Source organism: Platichthys flesus, chromosome 14 (genome assembly GCF_949316205.1).
Source record: "Platichthys flesus chromosome 14, fPlaFle2.1, whole genome shotgun sequence".
NCBI lineage: Eukaryota > Metazoa > Chordata > Actinopteri > Pleuronectiformes > Pleuronectidae > Platichthys > Platichthys flesus.
In genome coordinates, this window is record NC_084958.1 from 14,582,538 (window position 1) to 14,605,770 (window position 23,233).

Sequence of the window (23,233 nt, forward strand, 5' to 3'; positions counted from 1 at the left end):
CTTGGACGCTGCTCAGCGCTCTATTTTTATTGGAGATGGGTTCCTTTCTTCTTTGTCGGAGAATGGTTAATTGACTTTGTTAATGCATTTGGGGATCAGTGATTTCTCAACACCAAATGACCTTTATGGAGCTCAGCATCACATATTGTTTACTGTGTGTGTGTGTGTGTGTGTGTGTGTGTGTTGCATCCGTGCAGGCATGCACATTTTGATCCATCGTGACCTTTTCCTGTCTCAGGTGTGTTTGTGCAGAGAAATATTCCTCTCAAAGCTTCTTTTTCCAAAACACTTCAAATTCACAAACATTCCCGTGCTGCTCCCGCGCTGACGGACAGCTGAGTTTCTGTCTTGAATAAATTTCACATCTCACCATGTTCATATCCACTCATATGAGCAGGCCTTCTCATTAAGACTCAGCAGGTTATATGATGGTATTGCCGGAATCCCTGGAGCAAAATGAACAGGGACAGCTACACTGCTTAATGCAAGGTAGCCTAGCAACAGATAGTGGGATGGCAGTGGAAACATACCCTCATATTTATGTTTACATGAGAGAATGATTTGTCTGTCAGGCTGATGGATCCTAATGTTCTCCTCTCCCCGGGGCTTTTCTTGTGCCGCACGCAGGCCTGACACTTACCCTGAAGGACAGGCACCACCTTCCCCAACATGCATGAATACTTAATACTGTTAGACTGCATTTATGCAAAGAATGGAAATGGCACTAGACGAGAAGAGGGGGGCTAAGATGCATCAAAAGCATGACACAGTATGCATCGCTAACACAGGGGAGGAGGAGGGTGGGGTGGGGTTGGGGGGGTGGGGGGGATGGGGCCGACATAAGGAAAGACAGGGTAGCTTGTTGTTTCTTTCCTGCAGTTTATTCACCATAACATCATGCAAATAATCAGATTGCAGTTCCATAGAAAAGCAGCAGTTTCATGTGCATGGCAATTGTTGACAACCGTGATACCATAAACACGAGTCACTTCCATTAAGTACAGTGCACGAGCTATATGACTTGATAGAGTCTGTCTTTACTGTATGTCCAGCTCCTCCGCAGGGACAGACTACATCAACTCAATTAGCCTGGCACAGCCCGAGTATCAGCACCATAGATTAGATTTCACTCTGCCTTGTTTACCAGAGAGCGGCCCACAGAATAATATCTATACAATTTGCGCTTTCAGAAAAATGATGATGGTATCAGAGGAGGGAGCAGCAGATATAAGCCTCTCCTGCGCGGTGGTGTTGGGTAACTGGCTGCAAGAGATATAAAGAAGCCTTTTGTCAGGAGATGGGCATATCCCTGCTCATCCTGGGAACTTGTTTCCATAGTTACATCAATGTTGTTGAAGTGAGAAGATCAGGTATTCCAGTGAGTGATCTTTAACATGAGCTTTGCTTCTCTTCTATTGATTTTTTATCCCACGGTGAAAAAACAACGACAACAACAAAACAGCCCATCTCAGAGATATTGTGGAAAATAATAAAAGGGGTGAAATTTGTTGGAAATGTGCTGGACAAGAAAAGAGAGCGTCTCGGAATAGAGCAGAGAGGTTTTGTGATGTCATGTCCAGCCCCTCTAGGGGGGTCAGGTAATGCTCCCGGAACCACGAGCCACAAAGCATGACAGACTAAAAAACGAATGGCTGTCTCTGCCCGTCGATGATTGCCGTGTTGTTAGCCGCGTGCTTATGTGTTCATGTGAAATCTCCTCAACGGCTTGCTGCTCGCTCTAATGCTAATGGCTCTGAAAAGAGAGTTAATCACTGCTGTGCGGTTAGCCACATGCTCGCCTCTTGCAGCCTGGCTGGTGTGTTCCAGGGGTTAGCAAAACACTGGCGTAACACATGATCGCTCTTTATGAGGCTGGGGCCTGCGTGAGAGAGAGGGGGCCCACAGACGATGCTAAAAAGACGGTAATGACAGCCATTCACCGCAATCCAATTATGCAAAAGGGAGTCTAAACAATTCCATCATCCCCTAAATTAGATTGTCCTAACGAGATAAAGGCACCAATTAATCCTGAATTAATTTCTACAGCTCATTTTCCCCAGAAAACACTCTAATATGCAAATGCCAATGAGAGACAGTGAGGCATCCTTCTGCAGCGGTTTACACCACCTCTGCTCGCTGGCTTCTCCCTCTGAGTGAACTTATGAACTAGAAACATATATGGTGAGGATAATGTTGGTGAATATATATCAAGACATATGCGTATGTATAATAAACAGCTCAGATGTATCACTGAAGACATATAGTTTCGGAGTAAGGCTACAAGATTTAATGTCAACAGATCAATGAACAGCGATGTTTTATTGACACGAAACAGTGCAGTTCAGGAAACTCCTCACAGAGCTGCTTCTAGCAAACAGAAGCCAAAACAAGGTCAATACGTATAAACTGGCAGCAGGATTTAGTTGATTAAAGGGGGGAGCTAAAAAACTAAAAACTCCAGTTATTTCTGGTCTATTTGTGGTTTCTGTAGTTTTCGGAAATAAAAGCGCAGATTATTTTGGTAAATTTTGGATTTGTTGCAAACTCCACATGACCACTGTCCTGTTTAAGCCACAAACCTGCAGAGTGAAGAAAAACGACACAGTTTTTTTAAGCTTTGTGAAAATCATGGATGGTTTTTAAGACAGCTGTGTTGAAGGCTCCCACTCCTCTGTTTCGTTTCTCTTAGTTGTCATTCAGTGTCTTTTTGTCGTCATATTTACATCTATGTTTACAACCTTTTTGCTTAAGTCTATTGGGGAGAACCAGTTGTAGTTGTCGTGAGCCTGACCATCATCTTGAACCCAACCGTTGTCGTGGATGCACTGTTGTTACGATCAAAAACGACACTTGCGTTGATAAGTCCGAGCCACCGCCACTGCAGAGCGCTGGTCACCTGTTATTTAAATCGTTCTTAATACTGAACGTCTCTTTAGTACAAAACCGTGAACACACAAAACATATACATGACAAGTGTGAAGCCGATGAGATGAACGGTGGCCTCCATATGCCTTCCACTTACATACAGACAGCGACTTCTGGATTTAGAACTTAGACAGATACAGCAGTAAAACATCGCAGACATTTGCTTGAGCCTTAGAGGTTGCTCACAAAATATCTGCTTGCTTTGAAAACAAAGCAATTAAAACATTTTGCTCGTCCTAATGATCATTATCATTTTCACACTCCTAATTGTCGCACTGCCAGCTGTCTCCAGATTTATAATTGAGTGATCTGACACATTTTCTCAAAGGTGCCTGAGACGCAGGCAGCCTCCACCTCTGCAAAGCAAATGTATGTTCACCGAAATGCCGGTTCATTGTTATCGCTTATGATTCATGATGGAATGATTCTGTTCATTTGGCATAAATCTGAACCTTTCACAAATGCAAATGAATGAAAATTGAGAAGTGCCTCTTTACGTCATATTCTATCACGGAGAATGTCTTCCTCAACCTGGTTTGGGGCCTTGAAGCGCAGTGTTCTATCGATCAGCAGTGAGCTACTACCACCTGTGCACCCCCCCCCCCTCCCCCCCCAGTGATGACAGAAACAACCAGGCTGTCAGTTGCCAGGCAATATTCACAACCACTGGCCCACATCAGCTAATTACCAGCAGAAATCACGTATTGACAGATGGGCCCATGCATATTGATCGGTCAGCGCTGCCACGTTCTAAATCACCAAACGCTAATGAATCATTTCCCATTTGGGAGTGAGGAGGGGGGGAAAAAACATCAGTCTTCTGCCTGACATCATACCTGTACTGCACATAGCACATGGCGGGAGGACACACAAATCACAACAAACTCTCCCAAGTCTTCAGCGGCTCCTCTACACCCCCCCCCCCCCCCCCCCCCCAACCTGGCTGTCTCCATCTCTGCCTCGTGCGTCTGTCTTATCTCACTGTCGGCCTCTCTCGCCACCATCTCTCTCGCCCCGGCCATCCCTCTCCGTGTGCCGTGTGGCAGTTATTTCTCATCGCGTCGAGCTGGCCGAGGCAGTAAATACCCCGCTCCTCAGACTGCGGACCCAGAGTGACCCTGCAACCTCCGCGTCTCTGATGCCTTTTCCAAGGTCTCTCATTCCAAGGCCCCTGTGATGCAGCGCTCCGGTTGCAGTGCAGACCCTGTAATTCACCGGCCTGCTAGATCGCCTGCCAGGAGCTATTGATTTTTGTTTCCCCAATCTCCAGGAGAGAGGGAAAGAAAAGATTAAAAACACTTTGTCAGTTTGGTAGGGAATAAGAATTCTGCGCAGGGGGATACCTAGGGGGGGCACGGGGTCAGGGCTGAGGTACTGTACGTCTTTATGGCTTTAACTATTTCCACACCGCGGACATCTCTGTCTTTGGCTCGTGCGCTTTCTTTGTCTTTCCTCCCTTGCAGAGAAAACGGAAGGGGTGAAGAGAAGCAGAGGTTTTTTGCAGGTGCTGTGACTCAGTGACGACCTCATAGACTCACCTTGGTATACTCTGTGCAGTGTGACATGTGAGTCAGTGGCTGTTGTGCTGTGGTATTTGTAAATTGTTGTTATAGCTCCGAGGCCAATCTTTGCACTAACAGCTGTTTACTTGCCAATCTCACAGAAACGCTGGAAATTCAGCATCCAACCTCGTTACTTGCCAAAAACTGTCTTCAGAGGTGAAAATCATTGCCAATGTGGTTGCGTCTCGTTTTGCTCCTGTTTCTATCACATTTTTGCTTTCACTGAGGTCAGGATGCTAACCAGTTAGCCGTGGCCTGGCTCACCCATCTCACAACTTTTTGAAAAACACTGTAGCATCCGGTCTGCCCTGAAGAATAAGCACTTCTCACAGGGCGCACTATAACCTCTTGTCTTGTAAAACGCAATGATGGCTGATGCTCTTGGCAGCCACTGTGAGGTCCGACAAAAACACGGGAAACCATCTTGAAAAAGGATGCGTGTCCACCAAGTCTGAATCCAAACCCCAGTTTTAAGAAACGTAAGATGGACACCGACATTTTAGTTTGTGCTGTGCAAATTAAAATTGACAAATGGTTGGTATACACTTCCTTTTCCAGGGAGTAATTAATGGAAGACTTTGATTTTAGTTTATTCTCACAAGATGGGCAGATGATGAATTGTTAACCTTTGTGCTCCAAGCCCCCCCCAACCTACAGTCAAACACAATCATACTAATCACCCCATTCAGACACTGCTACACATGGGCGGCTGTTATCATTCCACCCTAACTTTCACCTGAATGTGGAGAATGTTTTCTTCCTGACATTAGGGTTTGGTAATGGTGCCTTTCAGGGCCACTCTATTTTCAGAAATGAAATATTCATTCGTTGGTGAGGACGGACTTGGAGGAAGTCTGTCTGAAATGTGAATTCATGGATCCAGCAGACATTTCTTCAATATTTGATGGGTCATCAGAGCTCATGTGTCTAACACTGCACTTCCAAATATCCATTCTCTCTGTTTTCTCCATCTTCAAATCAGTTTAAAATAAAATTCCAAGAAACCTCAACAGGTATTCGGTTATAGATTTTGGTGAATTTTTCAACATAAATCAACCTTTTCCAGCTTTACCTTTAGTGATGGTGTTTTTTTTTGTTTTAATCTCAACAGGTTAGCAACTCTTAAGTCCAATTGAATGTGTGAAACCATCAGCCAGCGCACCCAAAATCAGCTTGATTGCATGCCAGCTAGAAGATAAAAGGCTCGGAGGTGGGTACAGTAATCCAAAAGGAGCGGGTGGTCTGCTTCGAGGCATATCGCTTTATTCCCTCATGCATATTCACTTCTAAGCCTCTGTGTATGCAGATTAGTCTTGTCTGCACAGTGGACTCTCCAATCACATCCTACTTTTGCATTTTCTTTCTCACTCTAAGTGCACCCTGCTGTGTGTGAGTGTGGGCACAATGAATGTGATGTACATGTATGATTTTAAGTGTGTGTGTAGGGGGGATTTTTTTGCTTGTTTGCAAGTTGGGGGGCAGGCAGGTTTGAGTGTGCATGCATGAATAAATATGTATGTGTGTGTGTGTGTGTGTGTGTGTGTGTGTGTTTGTGTGTGTGTGTGGTTAGGTACGTGTGTAGGTAAGTGTTTGCCAGACACATGGCTTTGTCTTGTTCTGGCACCGAGCTCAGCTCACCAGATGTTCTCCTTTTTTATCATCCAAACACTTGCACCCTGTTCTTTGAGGTTTACGGAATCTGTGTTGCTCACATTGGCCTTACCTTGTTGTTTTCTACTGTTTTGTCAGAAAATGACAAGATAAAAAAAAAGAATGTTACACTACAAATCAGGGAAATTAATGTTTTAGGTCAGGACAGGAGCAGCAGCTTTTTTTTTACCATTGGTTGGAAAGGAAAATTAAGAAACCTTTAGAATTTGGGGTATTTTGTTAGTTACAAAATTGCAATAAGGATCATGCCTGTAGTCTTGCAGTGATCACTGTCATTGCAGCAATTACTCCCCTGGGATAAAATCCACATATAATCTGCTCCCATTTACGCAATTTTTTATTTGGCATTTATGAATTTGGCAAAAACTCTTATCAAAGCTCCTCACACCTGAGAAACAACACTAAAGCCTTGAAGTGAGTATAATGTTAAATCTGTTTAAAAAGACCAAATTCAGGCGATCAGATTAAGACGTGCACCAAGAGTCCATGGCAAGTGCTACTACAGGGTGTTGAAGGTGTTTGGAGAGGAGGTGCTCTCGGAAGAGAGGAGTCTTCAAGAGGATCTGGAATTAGATAGGGACACCACCATCTGGACTGTGATTGCCTTGTGTGCAGTGAAGGCAATGCCAGATAATGTTTCTTGAGGCTGAGAAGGAGCATAAGCCAGCAATGGGTACACAGTGAATGGCGATGAGCAACATCTACCCTTTTAGGCAGGATAAAGACTAGAGACTTCCCTGTATTCTGAATTATCAGAGGTGTTTCACTGTGAACAGAGGGATGTTTGCAAGTAGGGGACTGCAGTGGTCATGGTGAGCAAAATTCATGGCCTGTGCTAGAAGATTGGTGTAATATTGTCTTGTGTCTTATAGCACAAAGCAGCAAAACTGGCAGACAGATGGTCAGAAAAGGATCATCGACTGTACTTGGGGTGAGAGATCTAAACCGGGACGGTTCAATCATCTGGTGGGAATGACAGGTATAGTTGGGTGTCATCTGCATAGCATTGACATGAGGAGCAAAGTGTTGGATAAATAGGTAAATAGTAGTAGTGTGTATTGTAATGAGAGAAAATATATTCCATTGTGCTGTGGATACAGAATAGTACTTCGGACTGCTCCATATTAGGCTAAAGGAGCGCACTTTCCTACATGGCTGAGTGAGGGAGGTTGTATGCCAATGATGGGAGGAGGCAAAGGCATGAGAGCAGAGTAAGATTGCTACATGTTTAGCTTGCTGGTGTGCTAACCCTGGTGAGAGGGCTGATCATAGAGCCTTAACTGTGGGAGATTGGTTGTCTGTGAGTCCAGAGAAATGGCTACTGATGGCTGCCAACTTTTCTGTAAATAAGGAGGCAAGGATGTCAGCTGTGAGGTTAGTGTCTGGTGGAGCTGGTGGAGGATTGAGTAATGTTTTAAAGGTGGAAAATTAGTTCCATGTGTCTTCGATACTGCTGACCTTATCAGGGTAAAAGCAGTTTTGGCAGCACTCTGAAGCAAATGATAATCCGTACGACCAACAGGGTCACTGGGTTTATGCAATTTTCTCCCAACAGATCTAAGATCAGCACACAGATCTTGGATGGCGTTGGTCAGCCACTGGCGAGGCAGTTAAAATGAGTAGATTTTGTGAAAAGAGGACATGGGCCATCCAGAAATTAGGTTAGGGAGAATGTGGTAGTGCGCAGCAGGGGTAACAGTGTTTTCCAGTGTGATCCAAGTCTCAGTGAGTGCCAGAGGCTCAATGAATGACTGATTAGCACAGAAAGGAGTTGATTCAACTTCAACAGGAGAAGAAAGCATTTGTGGATTAGGAATGTTGCAAGTACTGGAAGTTAGCCAGAATTCTTTGCCTTTTGGCATAGTGGTTTTTTTTGCACTCACCAGAGACAGCGGGAATAGACTGGAGACACATTACTACAGTTTTAAATGCATAGGGCAAATTAGGTTGTTTACCTTGTCAGTGGCTTTAATCGTTGGACTCGCACAGGTAGACTTGCTCGACTTTACCTGAGTTTGTCCTTACATGATTAGGACTACATGTGAGGTCTGACGCTTGCGCTAACGCTTCAGCGACATTTTTAATTGATATAGTCCAATCGAACACTGCTGTTCGAGCATTCCGGATTGATGGCATCCAGCTGAGTGAGCCCTCTGGATTAGAAGCGACAAAGGTTTGATTTTGGAGGCATGAGCTCAAGTAGTGGCAAGGAGAGCTCTCGAAAAAATGTTCGTGCTTTTTTTAGACTACAAATGAATAATAATGTTTCCTGTTAATTGCTGGATATGTAAATACATAATCTATTTATAAAATGTGTGTAATGCAATGCTTGGTGATAGACCAACACAAAGCTAAGATGACGGTAGGGTGAATCATGTTGTATTTCCCTGATTTGAGATTCAGTTTTCACTTGGCTCCATCTTGAACGGTTGTTGCTAGTGAAGTGAAACAGGCAGGGAACCGCAGAAGAAAAAGCATAATTCACTGAGGATGAATTTAATGAGGAAGTTGGAACCTAAGCTAATATTCCAACAGGGGCCCCAGAATTCTCTGCGATGTCTCTGTCCGTCTTCCACCAGAAGTCATAGTTCAGGGTTACATACAGAACATCCCCAATGCTGAGGGGAAGGCAGTAATTTGCTCGAGGACACGTCAGCAGAGCAGATGAGTGAGTAGATTGGACAAGCTGGAAATTAATTGTGTTTAATTGCAGGTTTACATCCACTTGCTATTCCAGGTGGACACTGGTGCTTCATTAAAAAGCTGTAAATCAAAGTTAGAAGGGAAAACCACTGCACCACATTGCAGTCGTGTCCACGTCGAATTAAATCAAGCTGTTACCTGGTCAGCGCCGCCACCCACCAGACAAACACACTCCCATCAACAAACAGAGAGAGCTGTCAAATAAAGCACCACTTGTAATTATGGGAGGGGGTGAAATTCTGATTTATTTATTCCAAAATGAAGCCTGCCGATCGACGGAGGGACAGCTCTCCTCCATCTGTCATCGTTGAAGCCACAAGCGTCTGACACAGGGATTCATTCATCTTGTCGTCTTTGACAGTTGGATTTTCCCGGCGCACTCCCACCAGGAGTCGCACAGGATTTTTGGAGGCAGACTAAAAAAGAAAACACTCTGTGACAAGGAGTAGGCTCTTTATGAATGCAAATGAGTCTGGGTAAAATTCACAGAGCAGTGAGCGGGCTTCGAGGCATCCGTCACATCTCCCGCTACCAGGCGCAGCCCACGCTTTGCCAAGAGGTCTAAGGGCTTACAGGGCCCCTACAGCAAGAACAGACACACTCATGAAAAGGGCACAGAAATCCTGTGGCTGACACGAACCGCGAGTGCCACCGGTGACTATTATTTCTATGAAAATGATAAGCTTACTGTTTTTACCTGCCATCCACAGAATAGCTGGTGGGTTTGAGCTTTTATTATAAAACATTAATCTCCCCTTCCCTCTCTGTGTGGATATTCTTGTGTGAGGATGCGTCACTTGTATCACTTGACATTTGGCTCCCCTTTTATCCTGTTCCAAAGATAGTAAGTCAAATGCTATGTGACAGGTCAACCCCTTCATATCAGTCATCCTTCACCCTGACCCAGTCTCCGCGCCGCACAGAGACCCATTCAGCTCCTCAACACTAAATGATCATTAGCCGAAAGGTACAGCCAAACCCTGCCAGGTAAAAGACGTGGATCTGTTTATTCCAAGTAACAAGGAAACACTGAACAGAGTCTCCATCCCCCAACCCTATTCTAGAGCCCTAAAGCCTTATTTTCTGAAACAAAGGCACCGAATAGAAATCTAACCAAGATTTTGGGAATCAAGTTTCAGAAAAGATAAAAGCAATGAACCTCATCCTGAGTTGACTGTCATTTCAAAAACTAAAAAGGAGACGGGAACAAGGGAACATGGGCTGGGAACAAGTGTTTAGTATGACAACTGTCATCACGCTCACTGCCAGCTCTCAATTAAAGGAGCATTACACAGGGGCGTTGGCTGGATTGTTAAGCATTGGGCTGGGCCTGAATTCTTCTCCACTGAAGACTTTTTAAACATGGTACACATTTCTATCTTCCTGCATTTTGTTAAGAAATTTGAAGAAGAAGGGAGGATTTGGATCAGACTTATCATATTATTGGCATTTGAACGTTCCAACCACTCGAATGTCTCAAACCAAAATGAGCTTCAGATTAGATACCTAACAAATGAGAAATAAAAATGATTTACTACTCAAACTGGTAAATCGTCACGACTTGGTTGCTGATGGACCATCTGATGATAACTACAGTTCCCACCTGAATGGTTTACCTTTGGAAAATGAGGACTGACTAAATTAGGTTTGTCACGTCGCTTGTGAGGGAACCAACTATTTTTAAACCGACATTATCACCTCAGCTAGGAGGCTAAACTTTCGTTTAAAGAAAACTCTATTTGGCCTAGCTGTCAATGTATGACCTGATCAGGAAGGTTTGTGGTCGGACTGCCACACCAACTCAATTATTTATCTCGCTCAAGACTCAGTTGGTGTTGCCATTGTTATTGTGTGTATTTGCTGGGCTGTGATGGTTCACCTAGTCTGTGCTGAATGGGAAATGAAAACAGATTGTTTTTAAAGGGAACTATACTATAACAAATTGGACCTAAAACGAGACCAAAAAGGACAGAACTTCAGATTCAATCACGTGGTTTGATACAGAAACGCTGTTGGAGTCTGTGTAATGGTCTAACGTTCATTTTGTAGTGATCTAAGCAATAGTCACATTATAGCTTGTGGGGTTTTAAAAAGTCATTTTAACCAGATAATGCCACTGATTTTGACAATTCTTTTAAAAATATATCTCTCTCCCCAGTTTCTCAGCTTTATGATAATGCAATAACAAACCACTGGAGCGGCCGCATAATGAGATGATTTATGTGTAATATCTTGACTGAGCTCCTGTGCAGGTGTTGTTTTCTAGCTCAGGTTTACTCAAAGTACCTCTCTTGCCTAAGAGCTAATCTAAAGGTGCAAGGAAACTGTAACTTGTGGGTATTTAATTTAGCAGGACTTTAAAGGAGGATGGTCAACTGAGGCAGAGCAAGGGCTTGGAAATGCTGACTAGGCTCCTGTCGTTTAATCTATTTGAGGCGTGATTAAAGTTTAATTCGTGCCCATCTCCTAATGCTAGTGTCTGTCTGTGTGTGTGACTGTGTGACTGTGTGTCTGTGTGTGGGTGTGTGTGTGTGTGTGTGTGTGTGTGTGTGTGTGTGCATGTTCCTCAGCAGTGGGTCAGTGAGTAGTTTCAAGCTGAGCCCAGGCCTTTTCTCTCAGTCTGGGCCTCACTTTATTCATGCCTGAGGGACGCCAGGAGCTGCAAACAACTGAATTTTTCATCAAGGTTACTTCCTGGAGAGATGTTCCATGCCGCTACCGCTCTCTCCCTCGGTGTGTTCCTAGCTCATACATAACTTACCCTGCTCTGACCTGCTGCTCTTGCTGGGAGGACTTGTTTGACCCTGGTCCAGATAGAAGAACATATACTGTGGAGTCAGCATGTTATGAAGCTTGAATTATATTGAGTTTTTTTCTTTTTCTTGCATGGTTTAGTTTATAAGAAATCTGGTCACACTTTTATTCTAAGCAACCATCTTAGTGATTTTACAGAATAATCCCTGTCTTCGTCTCCCCCTGTACAACACTTTCAAATGTTCGATGATTCATCCTGCACTTGGGAGCATTAACTAATTTTTGCTACCAGCGATAATGCTTTCTCAACCAAGGCACGACCATAAATTCTGCCAGTTGCGCTGACCGATTCACATACGGGTCCGCAGGCGTAGGCGGTGGTGGTGGTGGTGGTGGTGGTGAGAAGGCGGCGACAACAGACAGCATGAATTTCTATGTTGAGCTGCTCGTGACTATCAACTCTGGATGGGCGTATGACGCACATTCAGGGCCACTTGGCTGCTGTGAACGCCAATCAATAACCGCGAGAATAGCCTGGATAGTTTTGTTTTTTTCAGCAGACACACGTAAATATACAGATTAACATATGTGACATCTGATTCATGGGGCCTTTAATAAATTACTTTATAATTGGGGTTCAGGTAAATAGTGTTATGTAGTTGTAATAATAAAAAAATATGAAGAAACCCCCCTGTAAATGATTTATACATATTCGAAAATGTAATATATAAATTCTCATGTGTATGTGCCGGTACATTTTACAGCATTATCTTTAAAATGTCCTTGTTTTCTCACAGCTTCTTTAAAAAAATGTTATAGTGTCTGATAAACCTTTTATCAAATGTGTATATACTCTATATATATTAAGTTTACAGTGTGTTACAGTCGTTCTCACTTTACATGAGAGCTGACATTGCTGCGATTCAAGACTCCTTCCATATTAATCAGAGCAGCCTCACTGGATGATGGTAAACACATCTCAACTCAACAAATTCAACTAGTTCACATTTCTGTTGGGAATATACTGACGCGTTTGGCATTAACATTTCAAGTCTCTGAAAAACAACTCTGCAACTTCGGGGGAGAAAAACATGTGCTATTTATAAGAATATTTTTTAATTTGCAATTATAATCAAATCCCACTCATTCTTTTGGTGGGTTGATTTATGCTGCAACCACTCATTTGGTTTAAGAAGAGGGAAAGTATGATTTTGGATTATTTTCCCCTCTCTTTCATTGAGGCTGCATATGCTGCTTTTTCTTCAGCAATCAGCCCATAAACAAGTTCTCGTTTATTCTAGTCAAAGTTCACTTTCCCCTAAAATACCCAAACAATTAGGTCATTCCTGTTTATTGGTTAACAGTGGAATACATTTGAACTTGGAGCAAATAGGACAAGCTCTTTGGAAATCAAAAAATAAAGACAAAGATGTCTCGGAGGTATAGATCTAGAAGAGTCAACGTCTAATCAGACTGTAGTTTTATTCTCACTGTTAAGGAGACAAACAATTGGATAACAAAAATAAAAGGGGAAATGCCATGTTTTTCACTCAGGCCTGTTTACAGCTGAACCGCCACCGTCTTTGTCCAGTCTACAACACGAAGAGAATCCTCCGTCATTATCACTCCGTTAAAAGGGGAATACAATAAAGCAGGATGGCTGCCGGACTGCAGACTTTCATTTCAGGGCTGTGCTGTGCAGTCTTGCAGCTCCTGAGTTTCAGACATTATCACCGCCACTACCCTCAACCTCACCCTGCCCCTCGTGACAATTACTGCCCTACCTCCCTATTCAGCACGTAATGAGAAAACTGACTGATCGATTTCTGTCCGGCCAGTAAAAGGAGGCAAGGAAGCATTTGGATGTAGCACAGGGCAGACTCAAAGAGACAGAACTGCAGCACATCCATAATGTTGCTTAGGTTTTTTCTCATGGTGTTAAGTGGGAGATAGTGATTATGATTACTGCAATAAAGTGCTGCATTTTCACTATCAATTAATCTGCTGATTAGCTTTTGATTAAGTGATAAGTCGTTTGTTCCCAATGATAGAAAAAATTAAACTAAAATACACATCGCAATTCCCCATAGCCCAAGTGACATACTTAGATAATCATTGTAATCCCTTTAAAGACCTAAAAACCTACAAACATTCACTCTTGAAGTGCTACAACAGGCACAGCTTTTTGCTTTAAGAATTAGTCAACAATGGAAAGATAATCAATTATTTTTCCCAATTATAAGATAATTATGTTAAAAAAGGAATCAATCAATCAATCCATGCAACATAGCAAAAGATACATACTGTGCCTGCAACCAATATGAGGATCAGGCTACAGAGGTCTAATAAACACTTATTTCTAAGGGCTCTGTCACACAAACGAAAAATTGGAGCAGTTTCGCAAGTCAAGAATTATCAAAGTTGAACCCGACACGATTCAATTTCCTAAATGTTTTATTCTCCCTCTCGCTCTCACAGATTAGAAGTGAATGTAAAGCGAGAGTTCTACACTGTAGAATTCGCATATATGTGACTGACCTGAGCCTTAAATTTCCCCAGATTTTAAGGGAGGTGCAGTTTAAAAGGATGAAATATAGCCCATCCAACGTGAATGAAACTAACCTGGACCTGAATATTTGAACATTTTGTCCCAAACCAGTGGGTGCCGATGGGCCCAGCTAGGGTATCCACACCCAGCTAACCCTTGGCTCCTCTGGCACAAAAAAAGGCTTTACCCAACATGTTGTCATGATTCCACTCGTGCTCCCCAAAGCCCGTGACCAGACGGGTGTCAAATTCGTGGGATTCCCCCTTTAATCAATCAAAGCCTCATAGCGAAATAGTGATTTAAACACAAGGCTGTGGTACTAGTGCATTTATGACAACTGCTGTGGTTGTGTTTAACAACATTAGCCTTGTAAAAAAAAAAAATATCACCTCACAAACTGCTGCATGTTCTAATAAATTCATCTTGATTTATTTATTCCTTTGACTGATTACATGGATGTAAATATTCAGCAGGGAAATATATGGTGTGGGTGACAGAGTGTCTTTCTCCAAGCACCACCACGCTGTCCTGTAGGGTTAGAGTTCCGCTGCCACTCACAATTATTTATTAGGCTACATATTCACTCTCTATCCATCACTGCATTGCCACCCGGCCCGGTCACCATCTCTTTATGTTTATTATAGTGTCCCACCTTCCCGAGCAGGATGATTGACGTGTGCGGAGAGGACCGAGGTGGGACTTGCGAAGCTCCTTCTTCTCCAATCGTGGCTCGAGGGGCGGAGGCTTTTTCGCCATCCATACTCTCTGATTATGAGTCAGTTAGCAGACATAAGCGAAACAATAACAGTTGCTGGTGACTTTCTATCCGAAACCTTCGCCGACAACTTGAGCCTCCGGGCGCGTATCTGTAGCGCGTAAAAAGCGTTCCGCGTAAATAGGGCGGGGAAAAACCACGCGCTGCACTTTTAATCAGATTAGGAGCCTTTAAATTTCAACCCTGCTTTTTTTGGGGCTTGTGTTGCCTACAGTAGCGGCGCAGGAGTGGCCCCAGCCAAAAGCAGCGATTCAGATCAGATTTCACCTCAACCAGCTGGGAGAGACACCGAGAGAGAGAGAGAGAGAGAGAGAGAGAGAGAGAGAGAGAGAGAGAGAGGGGGGGGGGGGAGAGAGAGAGAGATAGAGAAAGAGGAGGGGAGAGAGAGAGAGAGGGGGAGAGAGAGGGGGGAGAGAGAGAGGGGGGGAGAGACAGAGAGCGAGAGAGAGAGCGAGAGAGAGAGAGAGAGAGAGAGAGAGAGAGAGAGAGCGCTGGGAGAGGGTTTGTCAGTCTCCCTCCCTCCCAAATCCAGAAAAGCTTACCAAGGAGGAAGGAGGAGTGCCGGGGCTGAGAGAGACGCAGAGGAATCCAGAGAAATTCCCGAGGATATTTTTCATTTTTTTTTTACCCTTCTAGATATTTAAATTAAATAATAACAATAATAAAAAAAAGTTGGAGGCGAAGGCAGCGTGGACCGCGATCGAGGATGGACGAGCAGCCGCGGTTGATGCACTCCCACGGGGTAGGCATGGCCGGACACCCCGGCCTGGCGCAGCATATGCAGGATGGCACGGCGGGGACGGACGGGGACGGAAGGAAGCAGGACATCGGAGACATATTACAGCAAATCATGACCATCACAGACCAAAGCTTAGACGAAGCGCAGGCGAGGTGAGGCTACACACACATCAAACACACACACACACTCACACACAGTCATATAAAAAACAAACACTTGTCAATAAGAGAGGAAATGTTGGGTAGTGTTGTTGGGGATGGAGAAAGAGAGGGGAGATAAAAACACAGACTGCCTCCAGATGAAAGTGAAAATTAAGACAAACTTCAGATTTCATTATAAGAAACAACTTTAACATGTTAAATCAAAACTAATAATTATTGCAGGATGATTGAAAATTGAAGCAGATCCATGTAGAGGTTTTCTTTGGAGCAGTTGGCACCTCGGTTTCCCCCCCCTCTCACAGAGGAGCTTATATTGTAATCTTATACCATAGGAACATGTTGCAGATCCTCTTCCGTATAGTTGTATCCCTCTGCACTATTAATAATAACCCAGAATATGATGCAAAGTTCATTAGAGGCACGTGGGGGGATTTTGTTGTCAGACAAATTTTGGTTTGAAGTCTCACAATGTGTATTTATGAGAATCACAGAATTTAAAGATTCAAACTGGACATTAAGATACATTTTCTGTGTCTTGGCTCTTGGAGAGATAACCTGCCTCTGACAGCGTGGGGAAATTAAACCGAATCTTCATGAGGATTTATTTTTTTGATTTGTGTGATTTCCCGATGCCTGTTTTGTTTATTATTGCCGTTTGCCACTTGTGTGAGTATTGATGTGGAAAGTGGTCTCCTGTCCTCTCCGTAGGAAACATGCACTGAACTGCCACAGAATGAAACCTGCCCTCTTCAACGTCTTGTGTGAAATCAAGGAGAAAACAGGTACGTGGTGTTTTTATCATTTCTCAGTATTCGCTGGATTTTCTTTTTACACTTACTGATCCTGATGAGAAAATATAAAAGCTTCATTTAATGATTGATGGGTTTTTATGGGGAAAAAAAATATGTACAAAGCCAAAGCAGGTCATGGCCATCTAGACCTTCCTTTCCCGAGCCACTGGAAATATAAATTTTATTTTTTTCCCCCTTTTGATTTACGACACGTTTTTCCTGACAACAAGTCACACAGCTTGCATGTGAGCAGCTCGGACCCCAGACGAGCTGCTGTTATTGGACAGGAGTGTTTTCATGCCGACATTTGGGCCTTTCGCAGGGCTGGGGCTGTCAACCCCCCCCCCCCACACACACACACACCCCCAACACACTCCTCTCAGTCTGTTTTCCTTGGCCGAGTTGGATGGTGTTTGCTAAGTGAGCTGTTTTACATGCAGAGGCAGGTCAGAGGGATTTTCTGTTTATGTTTGCAACGAGGGTCAAAGTCGTGAAAAGGAATGTGTGTGAATTATTACTCACTTAACAGCAGATTAAAAGAACAGCGGCTCACATGATGAAAGCCCGCGGATGTTCTCTGAGGGATGTGGCGGAGCGCCGCTTTTTGAAGGGAGGAAATAAAACAAAACATCCAATATAACCTTATCTGTGAACACAACTTTGAAGCAGGGGGCTGAGATTACCGAGAGAGCCTTGTCACTTTGTCTGCTCGTGTTGCAGCCGTGCAGACAGTTGGAAATAAACACGGGGCTTGTATCGAGGCAACACCATTTCCCTTAATGCAACGTGAAATGTTTTTCTTTGACATTTCGCTCTCGTGAGTCAGATATTGGCACAGGATTTTCCTGAATAAAAAAAGACGAGAAAAAGGGAGAGCAGGAGTAAACAGATACTTTGGGATTTTCACCGGATTCATAAAGGTTAAAGAGTTTTTTCTGAGAGGAGGAAGCTGTGTAGTAGGTTGGGGCCCTGTTTCTAAACTGGAAGGCTTGGAAAGTGAAAAGTGGGAGAGTAATGCCTGGCTCTTTGTAAACTGTCTGACGTCTCCCTGGGTTCAGCTGGAGTTCGTTTCCAAAAAGAAGAACAAAGTGACTTGGACCTTTTCCTGGCTTTTCCCCCTGCCTCTCCTCTCTTCCCACCGCTCTTGGCAACCAGGGTTTCAGAGTGCGTCTGGCGAGAGAGAGCCTCCCCTCAGCCTGCAAACTCTCCTCCTCTCTGCTCAGGACCAAGTTGGGAAACCAGCATATTTCAGCACAGTTTCTCTTTGTAATGTATCAAATCAGTGGTTTTATTTAACTGAAAAGCATAGCTGGAAAAAATCGTTTTTCTTCAGCAAGCTGTCAATGACGGCTTTGTTTCTATGAAGACAAGAGAAGCTTTTAAAAGTTAAGAATAACCCAAACAATTTGCGAGAGAGGACTTAATGGCTGTGTCCTCCCTGTCTGTGTCTGAAGAGCTGAGCCGCGGCTCATCTTCGCCCATCGGAGGTTTGTGCAGACGAAACTGAAAATCCTTTCACTGCAGTGACAGAGAAAATGACTCAAACCTTCACCATGGCATTTACAGCCAAATGTGCTGAGTGCAGTGTATGCGAGTGGAGTACAGCCTGTAATTTGTCAAATCTTTTTTTATATTCTTTACAAAGAGTCAGCTTCTCCCTGTTTTTCCGACATTGTTGCAGAGTGTCTTTGAGAGGAAGAGCGAGGAGCAGGAGGAGATCAGCACGGTGGTTCAGATTCTCCTCCATCTCTCACTGAGCAGAGGAAACATACCTTTACATTGTATATCATTTGTTGCACGTGGCTGTTCATGTGTGTGGTGCATGTGCCCCCCCCCCCCTCGCGGTAGGTCGCTGGCGTGTGAGTGTTGACAGCGGCAATATGGGACGCCGAGGTGTCCATTTGATAAGCAGCCGACAAACAGGGCAGGAGCGCATGCCAATAGCCGAGAGAGCAGGCCTTAACTGATGACCCCACCCCACCCCACTCCCTATCTGGGCCGGGGGTCGGGCTCGTGTCATGGCGGGAGAGTATTTAGCAAGCTTAAACAAGCTCAGGTTCGCACGCCGGCTTACGGAAAACCAGGGACAGGCTTGTGTTACCACTTGCAGACGTTCCTTTAGGCCGCCAGTGTCTCTCTGTCTACAGGCCCCCCCCTCGCTACTAAAAAAATAAACTGTCATCATTGTTTCTACAGTTCCTGAGAGCACTTAGAATTTGTTTTCCTGTGCGGGGCTTCACATCCTGTGAAGAGAGCTGGACGCTGTCTTTGTTTGTGTGGAACCATTACGGCGAGGGAAGCTGGCACGTACTGGTTGACTAAGTAAGAGAAGCCAGACACCAAGTCAGTGGTTCTGGGTGTCAAATTTCAGGCCTCCTCTCTCTCTCTCTCTCTCTCTGCCTCTCTCTCTCTCTCTCTCTCTCTCTCTCTCTCTCTCGGCGGGGCCTGGGACTGTTTTTTCATCAGGCCACTCTGTGTCAACAGCCTCACATTACCCCCATACAGGCTCGGGTCAGATGGAGAGCTCCTGCATGACTAATGTGATCAGACGGATAATGTATTGAACTTCATCAAAGCCGGAGACCTGCTGAATCAGTTGGTCCTCCTAACTGCACCAACCTCGCACACACGCACACACACACACACGCACACGCACACGCACACCAAACGCACATGCACAGCACCTCCCGCCTGCTGCTAATTAGACATGTACACATATTTTATATGTTCACATTGTTCTGGTCACTTTCAAGGTTCCTGTCAGGACTCGTGAAGTATAGTGTTCACTGGCACAAAGCAGTGCTACGCAACTAACCATTAATTGCGTACACTTAATTGTATAGTATAGTATGAGAAAAAATTAGTTTCTTCAAAAACCTTTTTTGTATCCCACGAACTTTCCAAAGCCAAAATATATTTCATTTGCAATCATATGAAACACAGAAAAGCAATGAATACTTAAATATGAGAGTCAGGGAAGAAATATTAGCATTTTTATATAAAAATGGCCGAAAATATTAATATACTATCAAAATGATCAAATAATAATTCCACGTCTAGTGAGTCGAGGTAAATGTAAGGGTGTGTTTTATTTCCTGTACCATTACCATTAAACGTTGATGTAGGTACTGGTCGAGTTCCCATGAAGCAGTGGATAGACTGGTCCCAATGGCTCCCAGTGCTGCTGTTTTTCAGTATTTAATTGACATGGCTGTCCATGATGAGTTCAGGGGTTAGTGTTGCCTCTCTTTGTTACCCTCCTCTCATCTCCGGTGACAGATGGAGGCATTAGTCTCCAATGTGGCGCTGTCCTGAAACTAATGGCTATGTCCTTGGTTTTCCCCGCGCTAGCTGGGAGACTGTATATCTGTCCCCGGCTTGGAAGTGCCGAAGCAGCAGTTTATCCCCCCCCCATGTTTTAGTTTCCACGGAAATAAGGCTGAACAGGACTCTGTCTGTTCCCTCATAAATAGCTTCAGATAAATAACTTTGAAATGAGCGCAGAAGTTTTTCCCGAGAAGACGCCGCCAGGCTTTGACTTCCGAGTTTATGGGAGGCCGTTCCCCCACTGACCAGAAATTTTCATCTAAGTGAATAATAAAAATAATAAACATGATATATTTTTTAGTCTGGTCGGGCATGTTCTGATCTTTGCTTGTCAAGTGAGTTACATCTTACATAAATAAACCAGGTTCCCTTTTCATCCACTGACGTTTCCTCTCGACTCATATTTATATTTGTTGCATTATCCGCATACTTCAGAAGCAACAGCGAGTATTTTTTTGCTGTTCCCTGTCCTCTGATATAAATTCACTTGCAATTAGGACAGCTAATATATTATGCAAATGTTGACTGGCTTAATTGAGACATGTTAATCATGTTTTAAGAGGCTAATTACAGCCCTGTATATCTGAGGTGGGAGTAGTAATTAGCCGTGATAACATATCTGGCTGTGGAATGGTCATATTCTGGTTGTCGACGTATGGCTAGGGAGTGTGTGTGTGTGTGTGTGTGCATGCCAGTGTCTGTGTGTGTGTGTGTGTGTGTGTGTGTGTGTGTTTTTGAGAGCAACGATAGGTCGCTAGGTGTGTCTGTTTACTGTCTTTAATGAAATGAAATGCACATAAACACATTTTCACATTTCCGTGAAGGTGAAAGGTAACACCTTAATGGAAGCTGCGCGAAAGCAATAGATAAAAAAAAAGAAAAAAGGATGGAGATTCAGCGATCTATCAGTTCACCTATTCAAATGAAACATGGATGCATTGTGTCTTTATCTATAGTTTCTCTCCTGCACGTCTCAATTTAGTTATCTGATGCAGCAGCTCTGGCCATTGTGCACACAGGGCTTTTATACGAGGCTGTGTTCTTAGTTTTCTGACAGAGATCATATTCAGATCCATTACGCTAAGAATGCCTTCCCACTTATCAAATATAAAATTGCTTTAGAGAGGAAATTTGCTCTATGGCAGAGTGGAGTTTCTTTTTTATCAGATGTTTGTCTCTGGAGCAGCTTTTACTGTCTACAAAACAGCTCCGGTGACATTATTGCTGTTGCAATTGCCCCGGCCATTGTTTTTCTTATTGGTGCAGTTTGGATTTGATTGGATTCTCCACAGTCTTGTGGAATTGCCTCACGCAGTGTGGAGCGCCGGACGCGTATATCCTCATATTGCTGGATTGAAACACCTGCAGATCTTATTACTGAATCGTTCACGGGGCTCCGACTGTATATACGTCGGAATATTACTGCTGTTTAGTTCTAGTGTATCATCATCATCACCCCCCCCCCCAACTCCCACCCCACCCAAACAGGTTATGTGTCTGCCTGCGTTTGTGTTCCACTGTAAATTAGCAGGATTCCGACATCTTTTGGGATTTCCATGAACACATTACATTTTGGTGTGGATCCGGATCAGGGGGAAGCTTTAGGAAGTTTTGAGACAGGATGTTTTTCAAACATTTCAGTTTATTCCTCCGAGAATAATTCATGGATCTAGATGAAAACAAATCGGACATGTTTAGGGGACTGATATTTATTGGTGTGGGTAAATTGACAAAGATCCAAATAAATAAAATAATCTGGATTTAGTGAATTTAAATGTGGAAGTGTTTGGCCTTGGCGGAGGTATATTGATGCCATTCTAGTTTTTCATGGTGTTAAAACTCCCCTCCTTCCTTTATTATGTCAGAGAAATATACATTCAGACTTTTTTTTAGTCCATGATGGCGATGGTTGCCCTGACAGCTGATCGCCTTTAATTCGAAGTGTGGGATCTCGTTTCTCTGGCACCCCGCCACTATGATGTAAGTGGCGTGTTGGCAGCGTGCTGGGGTTGTACAAAAGGAACCCCCCACCACCACCACACACACACACACACCAGACACACACACACACACACACACACACACACACCACCACCACTTCAACCTCTGACTTCAATGAACAGTCAAACATAAAATGGCAAGCGCTCTTCCCTGGCTGACTTAGTAAAAATGACATAAATTAATACATGCTGCTTAAACAGGACCAAGATTAATGGTTGCCTTTCGCAGCAGCTTAGATCCACTGTCAGTCGCTGCTCGCTGCCCAGATGGAATCAACACCAATCAATGAGGCTGCCTCTTTCTCCCTGGAGATGGTGGTGGAACACACACACACACAAATACACTCACAGTAACACACGCACACACACATGCCGACACACACACACACACACTGTATATAATGTACATGTTCAGACATTGTCACGAAATTGCAGCCTGGTTGACGCAGTAGTTCTTCGTCTTCTCATCTCCTCCATACAAACTCGTAGCCATATCCTGTATTACTTCCCATACAGTGGGATGTTCAATCAGGTGCCACAAAGTCAGATGGGGAAGAGCAGCGAGGCTGATGGCTCGGTAGTGATTGGATGTTTCAATTACTGATAGTAATGCCATGGTGTAGTGAGTCATGCAGTGCAGATAGCACCATTTATTTTAATCAGGACAGGGGAGAGATGGGTGTGGATGTGTCTCCCCCGTCTCAGAGTAGTTTCACATTTAGATGCAAGGGAGTGCTCTCTCTCTCTCTCCCCCTGTCTCCCGCTCACTCACACACACACTCACTCACTCTCTCTCACCCTTTTACTCTATCTCTTTTCTTTATTTCACACACAAACACACACACGCACACACACGATCAGGTGGATTTAGAGTGGAGGAGAGGTTGCTGTGGGTAACGCGTAGCGACAAGGTATTCTCTTGGTGAGCTATTCTAATTTATGTTAATAAACCTTGCCGTTTCTGTGAGAGACAAAGGGGCCACAGATGAGCCTTGGTAACCTCGGCACCTTCACTGGAAGGAAGGAAGAGGCACAGACAAAGAACAATGCCGACACACACACACACACACACTACACACACACACACACACTGGGAGAGAAAAAGAGAGAAGAGATATTGAACTGTAGAGAAAGACACAAATACTGTCGCGAGGAGCGATGATAAATTTAGCCACACAAAGAGTTGTTTTTTGTGGCTGCAAAATCAAACAGCCTCATGCTGGCAATCTTCAGTGCGGTGTGTGGTATCTGCTGTGTGAGTGTGTGTGTGTGTCGTG

The 23,233-nt window shown here is 44.0% G+C and overlaps 1 protein-coding gene across 2 annotated transcripts in view; it reads left to right on the top strand.

The window, feature by feature from the left end:
* Window positions 1-15,441: 15,441 nt before the first annotated feature.
* Window positions 15,442-23,233, top strand: part of pbx1a (pre-B-cell leukemia homeobox 1a) — a 47,667-nt gene continuing 39,875 nt past the window's right edge. The window contains exons 1-2 of one of the 2 annotated variants that reach the window (XM_062405009.1): window positions 15,442-15,829; window positions 16,547-16,620. In XM_062405009.1, coding sequence (XP_062260993.1) covers window positions 15,645-15,829; window positions 16,547-16,620 — 259 coding nt within the window. In that variant the 5' untranslated portion in view covers window positions 15,442-15,644. The remainder of the gene's footprint in view (window positions 15,830-16,546; window positions 16,621-23,233) is intronic. The other variant, XM_062405008.1, reaches the window with a different exon arrangement.